This window comes from Garra rufa, chromosome 23 (genome assembly GCF_049309525.1).
Source record: "Garra rufa chromosome 23, GarRuf1.0, whole genome shotgun sequence".
NCBI lineage: Eukaryota > Metazoa > Chordata > Actinopteri > Cypriniformes > Cyprinidae > Garra > Garra rufa.
The window spans coordinates 24,930,542-24,945,292 of record NC_133383.1 but is presented as its reverse complement, the minus strand read 5'-3'; the positions used below and the strand labels follow the sequence as shown (position 1 = coordinate 24,945,292).

Below are 14,751 nucleotides of genomic sequence, written 5' to 3'. Positions count from 1 at the left end.
TTTTTTATAATTATTAATTATTTTATTACATGATAGTCTTTAAATATAATATTAATTATTAACTAAATAGCAGTCTTTTTTCAACAAATGTAATTTTTTTTTATATTAATACTAATTATTATCATTATTAATTGCAATAAATACATATGAAAACTAATAATATTAATTAACATTATTGCAATAATTAAAATGTAGTCGTTGTTTATTATTTAATATATGTATTTATACAGTACAGACCAAAAGTTTGGACACACGTTCTCATTCAAATGAATGAGAAGGTGTGTCCAAAACTTTTGGTCTGTACTGTATATTTTTCTGTTTATTAAAGTTTTTACTCTACATTTGTGCAGTTTTCAGTGGGTTAGTGATATTTTTTAAATATATATAAATTAATAAATAAATATTTTTTAAATGAGTTTTTATACAAAAACTGCTTTTTTATGTAAAATTCACTTTATAAAAGACCCACATTTCTAACTTTAATTCATGGGGATAACATGGATAATTTCACATGGTTTAGTGTAAGATTTTTGCCCATCTTTTGGAAAATCCAGTTTTAAAAGTAAAAAAAACAACAACTACAAATAACTTTTACCAGTAGGTGGCTGCAGAGCTCCACTATTTGCTATTTGACCACCTGAAATATACTTTTTCACAAGTTTTTTTCAGTTGAATTCATATCTACAGTACAGACCAAAAGTTTGGACACACCTGAATGAGAAGGTGTGTCCAAACTTTTGGTCTGCACTGTATATATAATATTAAATGTGGGTATTAAGTCATAATATTAATTATTAACATTATTAATTATAATAATAAACATGAACCCTTTCTTCACTGATTATTACCATACAATTTTACGTGTAATATTAAATATGAGTATAAATTCAGAACATTTTTAGAGTTTTCCACCATCTCTCTGACCCTAAGATAAACAAAATTTATTTAGCCTCTGTGCCTTTAAGAGTGTGCATAAATTGTAATATGTAATTCTATCCGTTTTATTGGTTAAGCTCTTCACACAGTGCTTACTTAAAATGTGGGTTTGCTGCAGTATTAAATATAGCTGTAATGGTAGCAATATTGACATGTCACCTGATGTTCTTATATCTCTTTTAAGTCTCTAATGAGTGTAATTGTTTCTATTAATGCATGTAGCTGCAGTCTGCAGACTTCACCTCCACAGACAATGGAAAAGCAAAAACAGGTATGGTCAACATTTTTTTGTAAACTATAAACTATATTAATGGCTTTTAGTGTTACTGTATTTTTCTGAATATTTCCAATAATCTTTCTTCTTTCTATGTTCCTCAGGTGTACAGGTAAGCTGGCTTTGCTTGATTTCACAAGCATGGCTATTGGGTTTTCTAATATGCCAGCAGCAGCTAATAGGCTCTGACATGGAAACCACATCCTTTTCCTGCTACTAATGTATCTTTACCCTGACATTAGCCTACGCTCCTTTTTCATGGCTTCAGACTCATTTGATCTCCACACACTGTTTGCATACTTAATAATGAGTCGAATGAGGCTGATTCATTATTCTGCATGTAGTGAGAGCCTCCTCTCTGAATATACCTGTCTCATATTGATCTCCTTTGTCCCGGGGGGGCATTTTTTGGGGGCTGGGGTGGCGTCTTCATAGAATGGCGATTCTCAGAGTGGGAGAATGGACAGAGGAAGCTCTCTTCCTAGTATTCTGGAACAGAAGGTGAGGCAGATTTTACGAGACCCTCCAAAGTTTTCATGGCCTATTGCTCGCTCTTCTAACCCCATGCCATACATTCACTCACTCACATCCATGCTGCTTCTAAGCCTTGCATCCATTAAATGCAAAATTCAGTATGGCAGTGTCAATGAAGACAATATTGAAGTGAAAACTTTGGAGGTTGTATGTGTGGTAAACATTCTCCCTTGAGTGAGCCGTTAATGTGTGACGGCCCGTTTCTGTGTCCAGTAAATCTAAAAGGATGAGTACCGCATATCATGTTACCAAAATGTAATGAAATCTCATCTCCCTTCAGATATATCCATATGAAATGCTGATTGTGACCCACAGAGGGCGCAGTAAACTTCCTCCAGGTGTTGACAGGACCAGATTAGAGGTAAACCACAAACAAGCACTAGTTAACCTTAGTTTTAATATTTTATTTTATTGTGACAGTTTACTATGTGCTTAAAAGTGTTAGCCAAAATAATTATTTATATTATTGTTTTATTAATGAAAAAAAAAAATAATAATTTGAAAATATTTATTTAATTAATTATTTATTTATTTATGGTAGGCATGTTTGAAAAACATTATTATTATTATTATTATTATTATTATTATTATATATAGTAACTGAACGTATGAACAGGTTTATTTCTTTATTTATTTGTGATTGCATGTTTGAGGGAAAATAATAATAATAACATTTATTATAAATATGTATTTATTTTATGAAAATGTATAAATGTTGTTTTCCAATATTCCTACCACAAATACACATATAATAATAAAGAAAAAAAAAAGGTAATTATTGTTATATTTCCCAAACACTCCTACCACAAATAGATTAATACATTTTAATAAAACAATTTTTTAATACATTTTAATATTTTTAAATAGTTCATTATTATTAATATTAATACTAATACATTTTAATAAATGAATGAATATTAAATAGATTTTCACATTTCTTTTTGAATAATTTTATTATTTATTTTATTATTATTATTATTATTGTTATTTTCAAAAACTCCTACTAATACATTTTAATAAAACATGTTTTTTATGCATTATAATATTTGTAAATAGTTCATTATTATAATTTCCAAACAATCCTACCACAAATACATTAATACATTTTAATAAAACAATTTTTTAATTAATTTTAATATTTTCAAACAGTTTGTTTTGATTATTAATTTTAATATTACTACTACTACTACTACATTTTAATAAATAAATATTAAATAGATTTTTTAAATAAAAGAAATATTAAAATAAACTTTTCTTAATATTTTTTTACATTTCAAAACAGTTAATTTTTATTATGTTTTCAAAACACTCCTACCACAAATACATTAATACATTTTAATAGAAATTTGTATTAATTATAATAATTTTAAATAGTTAATTATTATTAACATTGTTACTGCTACTACATTTAAATAAATACATATTAAATTGATTGATGGTTTTTTTTAAATAAAAGAAATATGAAAAAAAACTTTTGAAAATGTTTTAACATTTTTAAACAGTTCATTATTATTATTATTATTATTAGTATTAGTATTATTATTATTATGTTTTTAAAACACTCCTACCACAAATACATAAATACATTTTAATAATTCATATTTATTAATTTTAATATTTTAAAATAGTTCATTATTATTGTTTTCCAAACACTTCTACCACAAATACATTAATACATTTTAATAAAACAATTTTTTATTAATTTTACTATTTTCAAATAGCCATTTTAACATTTTCAAACAGTTCATTATCCTTATTATTCTTATTATTATGTTTTCCAAATACTCTTACCACAAATACATAAATACATTTTAATAAGACTATTTTTATTAGTTCATATTTCAAATAGTTTATTTTTTTTATTACTATTACTACAACTACGTTTTTTAAATATATGAAAATCTATTCAAGATTTTTTTTAAATCTATTGTTTTTATAAATATTTCTTAAAGGGGTCGTCCGATGCCCATTTTCCACAAGTTAATATGATGCTTTAGGGTCCTAATGAAAACTTTGCAATATACTTTGATTAAAAATTCTCTATGGTAGTGTAAAAAAAAACACTCATTTACCTGGTAAAAATGGCTATGTTCTCAGCAAGCGATATCAGTACCTGGCCCTTTAAATTTTATGAACCTCTGCTCACCCCGCCCCTCAGTTCTGTGGGGCGTGTCATTACATAGCACACGGGGTGTTGCCTAGACAACAGTTAGGGGTATAGTTAGGGCTGTTCGATTCCGAAAATTTTGGAATCGATTCCGATTCCGATTCCTGGTTCTGGAATCGATTGGATTCGATTCCAGAATCGATTCCTCACTGTTGTTTCGATTCTTTTTCGATTCTTGTTTTTTAGATTGGAGGAAGCTAATTTCGCAATGTATGCAGGATGTAAAGGTTGTATAAAGTTACCTTCTCATAATATTAAGCTTCATTTGTAAAAAAAAAAAAAAAAAAAGAAGATATATATATATACTATTTTTCTGTAGCTCTGACTGATTTCAAATTGTAATTCGTTGCCCAGGAAATTAGTCATAACCCACAGCTCAGCGGTGGACATGCATTTATTGCATGAATAAAACAAGATGTGACGTGTATAAAATGACAAAACTATACACTGAAACAAAATAAACAGAACTTTAACAACAACACTGATATGAGAGCTCGTGGCGAGAACTGTCAATCAGATGCGCTCTCGGCCACTGATACGTGCTCTCTGCGTTTTCTTTCAGTTATCATTTGGCTGATAGATTAAAAATAGCATTTATTTAAGATGTAAATAAGATCAAGACACGTCATGATCTATTCTGTCGTCTAAATTGTGGACATCATGAGCCAGTTCTCCCGTAAAATAACATCTGAATCGTTTTTTGAACTGGTTCATTTAAATAATCTATCCGAACGAATCTTTTTGTGGAAATGTATCAGACTATAATAACTATTAGTGAGCAAGAGGCAAATTAATGGGTGCTTCTCAAACTGAAGGCTGCGTCCTTAAACTCATTTTTATTACGTTTATTTTCGTCAATCGACATTTGATGACTTGCAGCCGAAATATGCAGCCTTCATGGAATGCAGCCTTCCGTTTAAGAGGTAAGTTTTGTTGAACTGAAAACGGCTCTGAATGAGGAGTCGATTCCCCTTGAGAGGATCGATTCCAAACGTTGGAATCGACTCTCGATTCCCAATGCCTCGGAATCGAGGAATCGATTCTTTTTGGAATCGATTCCCAGCCCTAGGTATAGTTGTATAGTTTGGGGAAAAATGGCACTGGGGGGGCTTTGAAGACACTGTTCAACCCCATCCATTTAAAATTTAATTTAAAAACCGGAGTTGGAACCGAAACAAGATGACACCTGCAAAGAAGTGCGGCAATTACGGCTTATACTGGACGTGTCTGAATGGTTAGTAAACTTAATGTCACTTTGATTTATCTTTTTATGTACTGGCAGGGTAGAGTACTGAGAGACAGGGGCGGACTGGCCATCGGGAGAACCGGGACAATTCCCGGTGGCCTGGCAGCCAATTTGGCCCGCTGCCATTTTTTTAATTTATATTTTATTTTCATATATTGTTGTTGTTTCTGTTGCCTGCCGAATGTACTAAAGTGATTATTTCCAAATTCGCCATTCAATAATAATACTCTAATAAATCGTAATCCGGTTTGTCTTGACTGACAACCAATTCGCCACGCGCACGCTCCGCCCATCCGCGCGTCCGCCAAAAGAATGCAAGACTCAAGAATGGAGCACCCAGGTGGAGCAGAGAGTCGAAACTGTCCTGTTCAGTACTTCATTTACAGGTCAGATACATCTGTAAATAGACTATTGTAGTTTTGTTTACTTAGTTAAACTGCTTGCAAATATTATCAATAGCAGTCCATTTGCTGAAAAATTAACAAAATGGCATAACTTGTAAAGAGTAGGAACTTAGCAGACAAATATTCACATTGTTTTCTAACACGTTTAGAGGGAGCTAATATAAGGCTAACAACAATACAACCCTTACAAAAATTAACCATGTTTTCACTAAAAACCAAAAAACATTGTTACTATAGTTAAACTATGGTAACCACAAATTAACAAAGGTTTTGCTACACTTGGTATTTATAGTAAATGGTATTTGTAGTAAAACTCAAAATTGCAAATTGTAATCAAAATGCCAAAAAAAAAAAAAAAAACACAGTTACTACTATACTTTTACCATAGGCCTAATTAAACCATGGTTAATTTTCCTAAGGACAAAACATGACCCATGATAATGCAAAAATAAAATTCAGTATTAGGATTTTACTAAAGTTATATTCAAGATGTAGCTATTATTGTAGGCCAACAGTTTTGACATTTAGGCAATAAAACAATAGCACATGGTACTAATGTAATACTTAAATTTTTATAAAAAGGTAAATGGAGGTTCAAGAGATAATCTTTAATTATTTTGCATGGCACCAGCCAGTGGATTATACTTTTTTATTGTCCATGGTTTCAGAATTTGTTGTGGGTTTTTGGGATGGCCTGGATGAGTGTGAGATTTCCCGGCCTGAAATTTTGTCCCAGTCCGCCCCTGCTGAGAGAGATACGAACGCGGTGTGTTTACTGTGGTAAAAAGACGAACGCGGTGTGTTTACTATGTTTACTGTGGTACAGAGCTGAACGCGGTGTGTTTACTGTGTTTACTGTGGTACAGAGCTGAACGCGGTGTGTTTACTGTGTTTACTGTGGTACAGACCTGAACGCGGTGTGTTTACTGTGGTACAGAGCTGAACGCGGTGTGTTTACTGTGGTAAAAAGACGAACGCGGTGTGTTTACTATGTTTACTGTGGTACAGAGCTGAACGCGGTGTGTTTACTGAGGCATAGCTGATTGAACAAGAGCAAAGAAGGGATCGGTTAACATAACTTACCCTGTCCTTATATTGAAATACATTAATGTGAGTGTTATAGTCTTTACTCGTATGCAGTTGCGGGCTGTAAACATGTTTGCAGGTATTGCGTTAACCTTACATCTTAATCATTAACAGACACCGTTTTAAACCATCTATAGACTTACAAAACTAAGCTTTATACTGACCCTCGTTTATAATGCAGTATGATGAGAAATGATTCGTGTAAACATGAACCCATTTAGGTAGATCGGCGGCCACATTCCCTCAGTGCTGTCAGTTTCCACTCGGGGCGGGTCTATGCTAAAACACGGCTGTCTATCAACTATCGCAGGAGTGGACTCTGTCGGTCTTACTGCACAACGACAGGCATCTGAGAACGGCTCGATATGAGAAGAGGCAAATTATTTTACTAAATTAAAAGAAAACTACTGGGTGGATCTCTGTCATTCTAGGGTGGTTGTGTACACACACTCCTAACACACATTTCAGTTAAACAGCTTGTAAAAGTGCATGTGGCACCGGATGACCCCTTTAATAATTGTTTTAATATATTTTAAATAATTTGTTATTATTATTACTACTACTTTTTTAATAAATAAAAAGTATATTATTTTAATTTTATATTATATTTTATATATATTATTTAATTTTTAAAAAACATTTTAATTTTTAAATATTTTATTGACATCATAATGCCATTAATATAGCATTAATAAACATTGTAAATATTATTGTAACATAAATAAATAATGATTTCGATATTTGCAGATGTTAAGTTGGAGATTTTCCCCGTCCCCTATAGGTTTTTTGTCTCTGACTGCACATATAAACTATTTGTTTTAATTTTGTTTTTCAAGCGTCATCTGTCTCCAGAGGAATTCCAGACCTTATTCGGAATGTCCATCACAGAATTCGATCGTCTGTCACTATGGAAACGGAACGACCTGAAGAAGAAAGTGTCCCTTTTCTAACATTTGGACATTTGGACTTGGACACTGAACCTCTCGCCCTCCAGAGACTCCAGTAATATCCACTCTAATCTAATACGGATGCTATGCAGACATTTCAAGATAAGCAAAGGACGACGACGCCACATTACAAGATGCTATTTCACCCAGTCTCTGTACATGTACATAATAAAGACAGAATAAAGATCCCTACAGTCACTCCATATCAGAAAAAAATCAGATTATTAGTAATGGAATATCAATTTCACAAACCGCTCCAGCCGTTTCATTAAGCCTTACATCTATTTCATCTAAATTCTTAAAGTGCCCAGAGATGTTTATAATAATAGGCCTATATATTTACACAAAGTTTTAATCGTGAAACCATCACTTTTTTTAATTGAGTTCACTACTATTAACTATAACTTAATTTATTGTATCCCAAATATGTATGGCACTGTACATATCTCATGTTATTTTTATTTATTCTTGGTGTTGATATGTAAAAATTCAGCTTTAACAATCACCAGATGTACATTTCTAACATCTAGCAAAAATAAAATAAAAAATAAAACATGCATGGACACTAAGTCTACATAATTAATTCAGTTTTACAGATTAAAGCACTGCGATGTATGACTTCTATTCGTGCTAATAGCAACAGTGTTAAATTGTGGACTAATATGAAATATCCAAGCTCAGGCTTGCTGGTAAGCTCTGGCTTTCGGTTCTTGTACACTGTTGGTGCTTCATACAGTAGGTTGTAATTACTGAACAACACTAGTAGATCTTTGTTCCACACAAAGCCACTCTTTTTCTTGAATTTCAAATGTCTGTTGTCGATGCATACTTACGTTTTTACTGCCTTTAGTAGTTGGTCTCCATTGCGGTGTCTTTTGAAACGGCATAGGTGTTATCGAATCATGCTTTGCACGCTTACAATGGAGACTGTCCATCGATTACGTGTCTGTTCATAGGTCTGTGTTTCATCACCGTTTTTATGTAACATGCTGTAATGTTGAAAAAAATAAAAGCTTCATGTTAGAATTTGTGTCAAGAAAACATTTGTTAGGTCAAAATGAATCATTCTGTTCAAAAGTTTTCACCTCCCGGATCTTAATGCATCGTGTTTCCTTCTGAAGCATCAGTGAGTGTTTGAACCTTCTGTAATAGTTGCGTATGAGTCCCTCAGTTGTTCTCAGTGTGAAAAGATGGATCTCAAAATCAGTCACTGTTGGAGAGAGTTCAAATACACAAAAATGCTGAAAAACCAAAGAATTTGTGGGACCTGAAAGAATTTTCTGAAGAACAGCAGTCAGTTTAACTGTTCAGGACAAACAAGGGACTCATGAACGAACAACTATCACTAAACAAACAAACACAGCTGTGGATGATTCCGGTAACAACACCGTATTAAGAATCAAGTGCATGTAAACTTTTGAACAGGTTCATTTTTATAAATTCAACTATTATTTTCTCTTGTGGACTATATGTAAACGTCTTTTATGTTAAGTATCTTATTCAGGTCAGTACTAAATAAAAAATAACATGCATTTTGCATTATCCCTCTTTTTTTTTTGGTCAAATATTAACACTTTGCAGATTCTGCAAGGTGTATGTAAACTTTTGACCTCAGCTGTTTTTTTATTTATTGTTTTAACATTTTTATGTATAAAATAACCTTTTTTTTTACCAATTAACTGGCCTTTAATGTTTTAGCATTGTTAAAATAATGACCATTTAGTGCTAAATAAAATAAACATTCAGTGTGTGCCAAGTATTCACCGATTTTAATCAACAAATGAGGGAAATAACAGTATTAATTACAAAGTTTAAACTATTTACTTCATTTATCTTTTTTCAAAACTTAATTACCTTTTTATGTAGAGACTAGCAGGCACTTTCAGCTTTAGAAAAGCGTTTAACTTAGTGATTTTTTTTCCGGTCTAGTCAGTTTTTTCACTGAACACAAGGTGTCAGCAGTGTTCAATACTATCACAGGCCCATGACCGTGGTAAGAGTTTATTCTGAGACCCTCTCACACATTATATACTTATAAAAAATAGTTTATAAACATATCTACCTTATTTTTCGCGGCCATTTGTAAATTGAACGTGGCTTCTGGTGTCATCCGCTACGTTGTTGCTTGATACTGCAAACTGGTGAGTTTTACCATAGTATCTTAATGTATTATATTAATTATGAACACAGTGGTTTGTAGTTCAAACAATTTTACCATTTACAGTACGTTGTTATTCTTGTTATTTCCCTTTAGCGGCTAATGAACCGGAAGTCTCGCCTATAGGCTTATTTCCGCGTTGAGGAATAAGGTGGATAAAACCTGAACAGCTCGATTTGCTGCTTGATAATGCAAACTGGTGTGATTTACCATATTATTGTAATGTGTTATCTTTATTATGAACAAACTGGTTTGTAGTGCAAACAGTTTTATCGTTTACTGCACTTTGTTATTCCTCTAGTTATTTCCCTATAGAGTGTTTTCACGACGCATAATCAATCGTCCATTTTGGCGGCACTGAACATAAACAATGCCACTGAACAGAAAAAAAAAAAGGATATATTTAGCTGATTATTGCTGGTGAAAATTCAATTATTGTCATGTTTTGGGCTGTACTAATCGGTTGGACCGGGAAAAACATTTGGAGTATAGACTTCCAAAAGTTATAAATCAAGGAGAAGAGTGCAAAAACTGAGGAACAAAAGGAGTTTGTGGTTGGCCAAACTGAACCAGGATTTCCAGGGCAAGAATCTTGACAACATTCCTGTTTGTTCTTATCATTTCCGGTCAGGTAGGTGAAATAATAGGCTAATATCTTAATACTGCTCGTATGTGTCTTTACCACCTATTAACTTTAGTTTGTCAAAATATTTTGCCCTTTCCTGCTTACTAAGCCCTTCTCTATGGCTGTATCCGAAATCGCCCCCTATACCCTATTCACCATTCCCTACATTAGTCCACTCATACAGTCCACTTGAAGGAGTGAATGAAAATGAGTGAGTGAATTCGGACACTAAGTGCACCGGAAGGATTGCCGCTTTTGCATAGTATTGCTATACTGTTTAACAATTTAAAACGGATAGTTCGAGTAGTAAGATTAAAGGATTTATCTTGAACTGTGTCAACTGTATCTTGAACTGTGTCATGTATAAACCCTGGTTAAACAATTTAATAATCAATTTACAACGAATTTGTACCCGTGTTGTACGCTGTATTACGCAGTGGAGGAGCGCGTTGTAAAATGAACGGATGGACGATTCAGCTGCGGGCGCCATCGTCTGGAGAGACGCGGGAATTCAGTCAGCGCGCGACTCTCACAGTGCATTATGGGTTATCTCTAGCTGTTGAGCGTACATCGGTTGTACACTCGTTTTCGCGGTGCATTGTGGGATTGAATGAGTGCACTCGGGAACGTTCACTATGGTTTCGAACACCACTTAAAATGGCTGTCCCCTCAAATAGTGCCCTATTTGAGGGTATAGGGGGCTATTTCGGATACAGCCGATATGATTTAGCAGCTTTCACACCAAGGGGCAACCTTCCGGTCTCCCTCGTGAAACCAACACGGAAGTGACTGAAACTGCAATTCATCGACTGGCCGCTTGAGGCTGGCTGCAAAAGGGAGTCAATCCCATTGACACTCCATGTTAAAATGCCCAACTTTACAGCAGAAAAAAGTATGTTTACAGCCTGGTTCAAAAAATGGTTTTGGTCTATATAGCTAGTTTTGCCCTTCATGTCAACTGTGAGGGGGGTGAATTTTTTTATAACTCATCGGTTTAAGTTATATTAAGCCTTAAAGTTCAGCATAATTAAGGGCGTGGCCACTTGAGTGACAGGGGGATTGCCGCTGCTGTCACCACTGTCGCTCTAGGCGGGCGTGGTTTCAGCAACCAGCTCCACCCACATCCCGCCTTTTTGCCCATTTTTGATTATCCGGGAGTGACGCGCGATGACGCGATTCCAAGATGGCGCGGCCGAATCCCGCCCACTATGAGCTTCAAATTAGCGCTTCAGAATCCTACGGGTGACGTCACGGATACTACGTCCATATTTTTTACAGTCTATGTTTCACACATTTCTATTTGTGGTTTACACAGCATAAATTAGCAGAACAACGTATTCAGTTATACATTAACCGTGCAATCCATGCTGTTGTATACATCAGAGTGTCTCCAATATGGCTGCGCATCTTGGGTAACCAAATCGTGATGTAAGTGCAAACCCTCTATAGCGGCTAATAAACAAGGGCCCATATTCACAAAACATCTTAAGGCTAAAAGTAGCTCTTAACTCAGCGATTTAGGAGAAAATCTTAAAAATAATGGGCATGTCAGTCCTAAATTTAGGACTAAATTTTTGTTCTAAGAGTATTTCACAAAGCATTTTAGCGCTAAAACTAGCTCCTAAATCTGGGAAACATTAGGAGTAGTGAAGAGGACTCCTAAGTCACTAAGACCAAATCACAATCCTCTCTCCTTAAAAAAAAAAAAAAAAAACATCACAGAAATTCTAATTGTTTCCACTACAAATACCATTACAAATATTACAAACCATCAACTTTTAACCATTAAAATCATCAATAAATGGTTTCTTGTACTGTTTTTTGGGACATATTCCATCAGAATTTAGTGGTTTTTCCAAGTCACCATTAGAAGGTGACGAATTATCAGTAGAGATTAACACAGGCACCATTACAGTTACCATTAAAACCAATGAATTTCTATTTTAACCAGTAAAAACTTGACAAAATTTTGTAATGTTTCCTTTTTTAGCAGGGCTAAAATGGCTGTTGCAGGCTATCTGCCTTGGATGTAAACATTTTAGGCACATGTTGCATTTATTGGCACACCTTTGTTTTTCTATGTGTCTTTTTTTTTTTTTTTTTTTTTTGGAGGTTATCCATACTCCAAAATTTCCATTGATTACACCCTTGTTTTCATTAACATGTTGGGTAAGATGTTCTTGAGTCCAATTTGGTTTTCTTTTATGTTTGCATGTCTTACTCAGCCATGATTATTCTAGTCGGTCAATTAAAATGTTTATAATATGCATATATAAATTGTTTATAAGAAGCACACATTTAAGAGGCTGACAATTAGCTGAACATATACTTATTTAATTATTGACACTAAATGACATTAGTGGCAACATCTTTATTTTTAAACCTTTTATATGAATATGGCAACATAATATCGCCCTCTACAATATTCTATCATTAAATCTCTGACAGAGACTCCTCCCCTATTAGCCAATCACTGTGTGCATAGTTAATGAGCATGCTGACATTATCCATGGCAACAAGGTCAACTCCGCCCATACTCTTAGCTTAAGACTTCTCTCTATTCCTTAGTAAAAGTTTGTCTCAGCAGCTTTGTGAATAGGTGTTAAGACAAAACTCGTGGCTAAAAACTTTTACTGCTATTTAAGAGAACTCTTAGTGATAAGATAAAATGTTTTGTGAATACGGGCCCAGAAGTCTTGCCTATAGGCTTACTTCCGCATTGCAGAATATAGTGGATAAAACAGCCTTATTTGCTTCTTAAAGGAGTAGTTCGCTTTCAGAAAAAAACTTTACAGATAATGTACTCACCCCCTTGTCATCCGAGATGTTCATATAGTGGACTTCAATGGTGCCCCCGAGTTTGAACTTCAAAAATGCAGCTTTAAAGGGCTCTAAATGATCACACCCAAGGAAAGAAGGGTCTTATCTAGCAATACAATGGGTTATTTAAAAAATGTTATAAATTATATACTTATTTAACGTCAAATAACGCTTGTCTTGTCTAGCGCAGCAAGACAAACATTTGAGATTAAAAAAGGAAAGGAAAGGAGGTGATGTGAGGCCAAGTATGGTGACCCATACTAGGAATTTGTGCTCTGCATTTAACCCATCCAAGTGCACACACACAGTAGTGAACACACACACACCGTGAACACACACACACCGTGAACACACACCCGGAGCAGTGGGCAGCCATTGCTGCGGCGCCCGGGGATCATTTAGAGCCCTTTGAAGCTACATTTTGGAAGTTCAACCTCCTGAAATGTTTTCCTCCAAAAACACAATTTCTTTACGACTGAAGAAAGAAAGACATGAACATCTTGGATGACAAGGGTGAGTACATTATCTGTAATTTTTTGTTATGAAAGTGAACTACTCCTTTAATATTGCAAACTGGTGTGTGTTACCATATTATTTTAATGTATTATCTTTATTATGAACACACAGGTTTGTAGTCTAAACAGTTTTATCGTAAACTGCACTTTGTTAATCTTCTTGTTTTTTCCTTACAGCGGCTAATGAACCGGAAGTCGTGCACATTCACAGAAAACGGCTTACTTCCGTTGCTGAGGTGGATAGGGCCATAAAAAAATTACATTTTGTGCAGTAGAGATAAGGTAAGAAAACACACACACAAGTGGATCAACAGGATGTCTTAATGTTGAAAATAGTTAAATTCTACCACACTTTTGTAAGTTTACTTCTACTTCCTATGTCAGTACCGACTCTCCTGAGTTCCTGCACCCACCTCAGGAAACGAGCTGTCTATAATGTCGAGCTGAATTGGATTTGCGGGAGCGCTGCTGCAGATCTCCATTGTGTGATTAGAGAGGCAAACCCTCAGGTGGCCCATCAGGTCATTAGACTTTGCTGCCATGCCTTTCACTTTCTGGAGGTCTAAATGGGCTTCTGGCTGTTTTACTCCCACAATAGAATGACTGGAGACAGGTCACATGACCACCTATGAGTCAGATCAAGACAAAAGGTCGCCGCAGGGAAGCCAAGTGCTCGGAAAAAACAGCACCTTCTGTATAGCCGGTTCCGAGCCAACCTGGTTCAGTAGTGAGTCCGTTTTACCCAGTGCTCCATTGTGCTTATCTTTAACATGGCACACACGGCTTAGAAATGTGGGAGGCATTTCACGTCTTAGCAGCACATTAATGAGTGTGGGTTTTGGAAATGAATGACAATTAATGAAACTTTGCACTTATGGGTGCAGACGCACGTCATCCGTGGCAAAGCAAAGATATGAGAAGTAAAGCCTAGCCTAATGTTTTCCACAAAGCAGCATACATTCTAACTGTACTACTTTGAAGTTTTGGCCCTTTTGCTTTGATCTCATTTCAATTAGAGCATGGCTTGACTTAGTGTATA

The 14,751-nt window shown here is 34.6% G+C and overlaps 1 protein-coding gene across 2 annotated transcripts in view; it reads left to right on the top strand.

Moving 5' to 3' along the window:
* Positions 1–9,136, top strand: part of dmtn (dematin actin binding protein) — an 11,724-nt gene extending 2,588 nt beyond the window's left edge. The window contains exons 4-7 of one of the 2 annotated variants that reach the window (XM_073830058.1): positions 1,159–1,212; positions 1,646–1,711; positions 2,025–2,105; positions 7,484–9,136. In XM_073830058.1, coding sequence (XP_073686159.1) covers positions 1,159–1,212; positions 1,646–1,711; positions 2,025–2,105; positions 7,484–7,597 — 315 coding nt within the window. In that variant the 3' untranslated portion in view covers positions 7,598–9,136. Of the gene's footprint in view, positions 1–1,158; positions 1,213–1,314; positions 1,712–2,024; positions 2,106–7,483 lie in introns of those variants that run through there. The other variant, XR_012341819.1, reaches the window with a different exon arrangement.
* Positions 9,137–14,751: the final 5,615 nt, after the last annotated feature.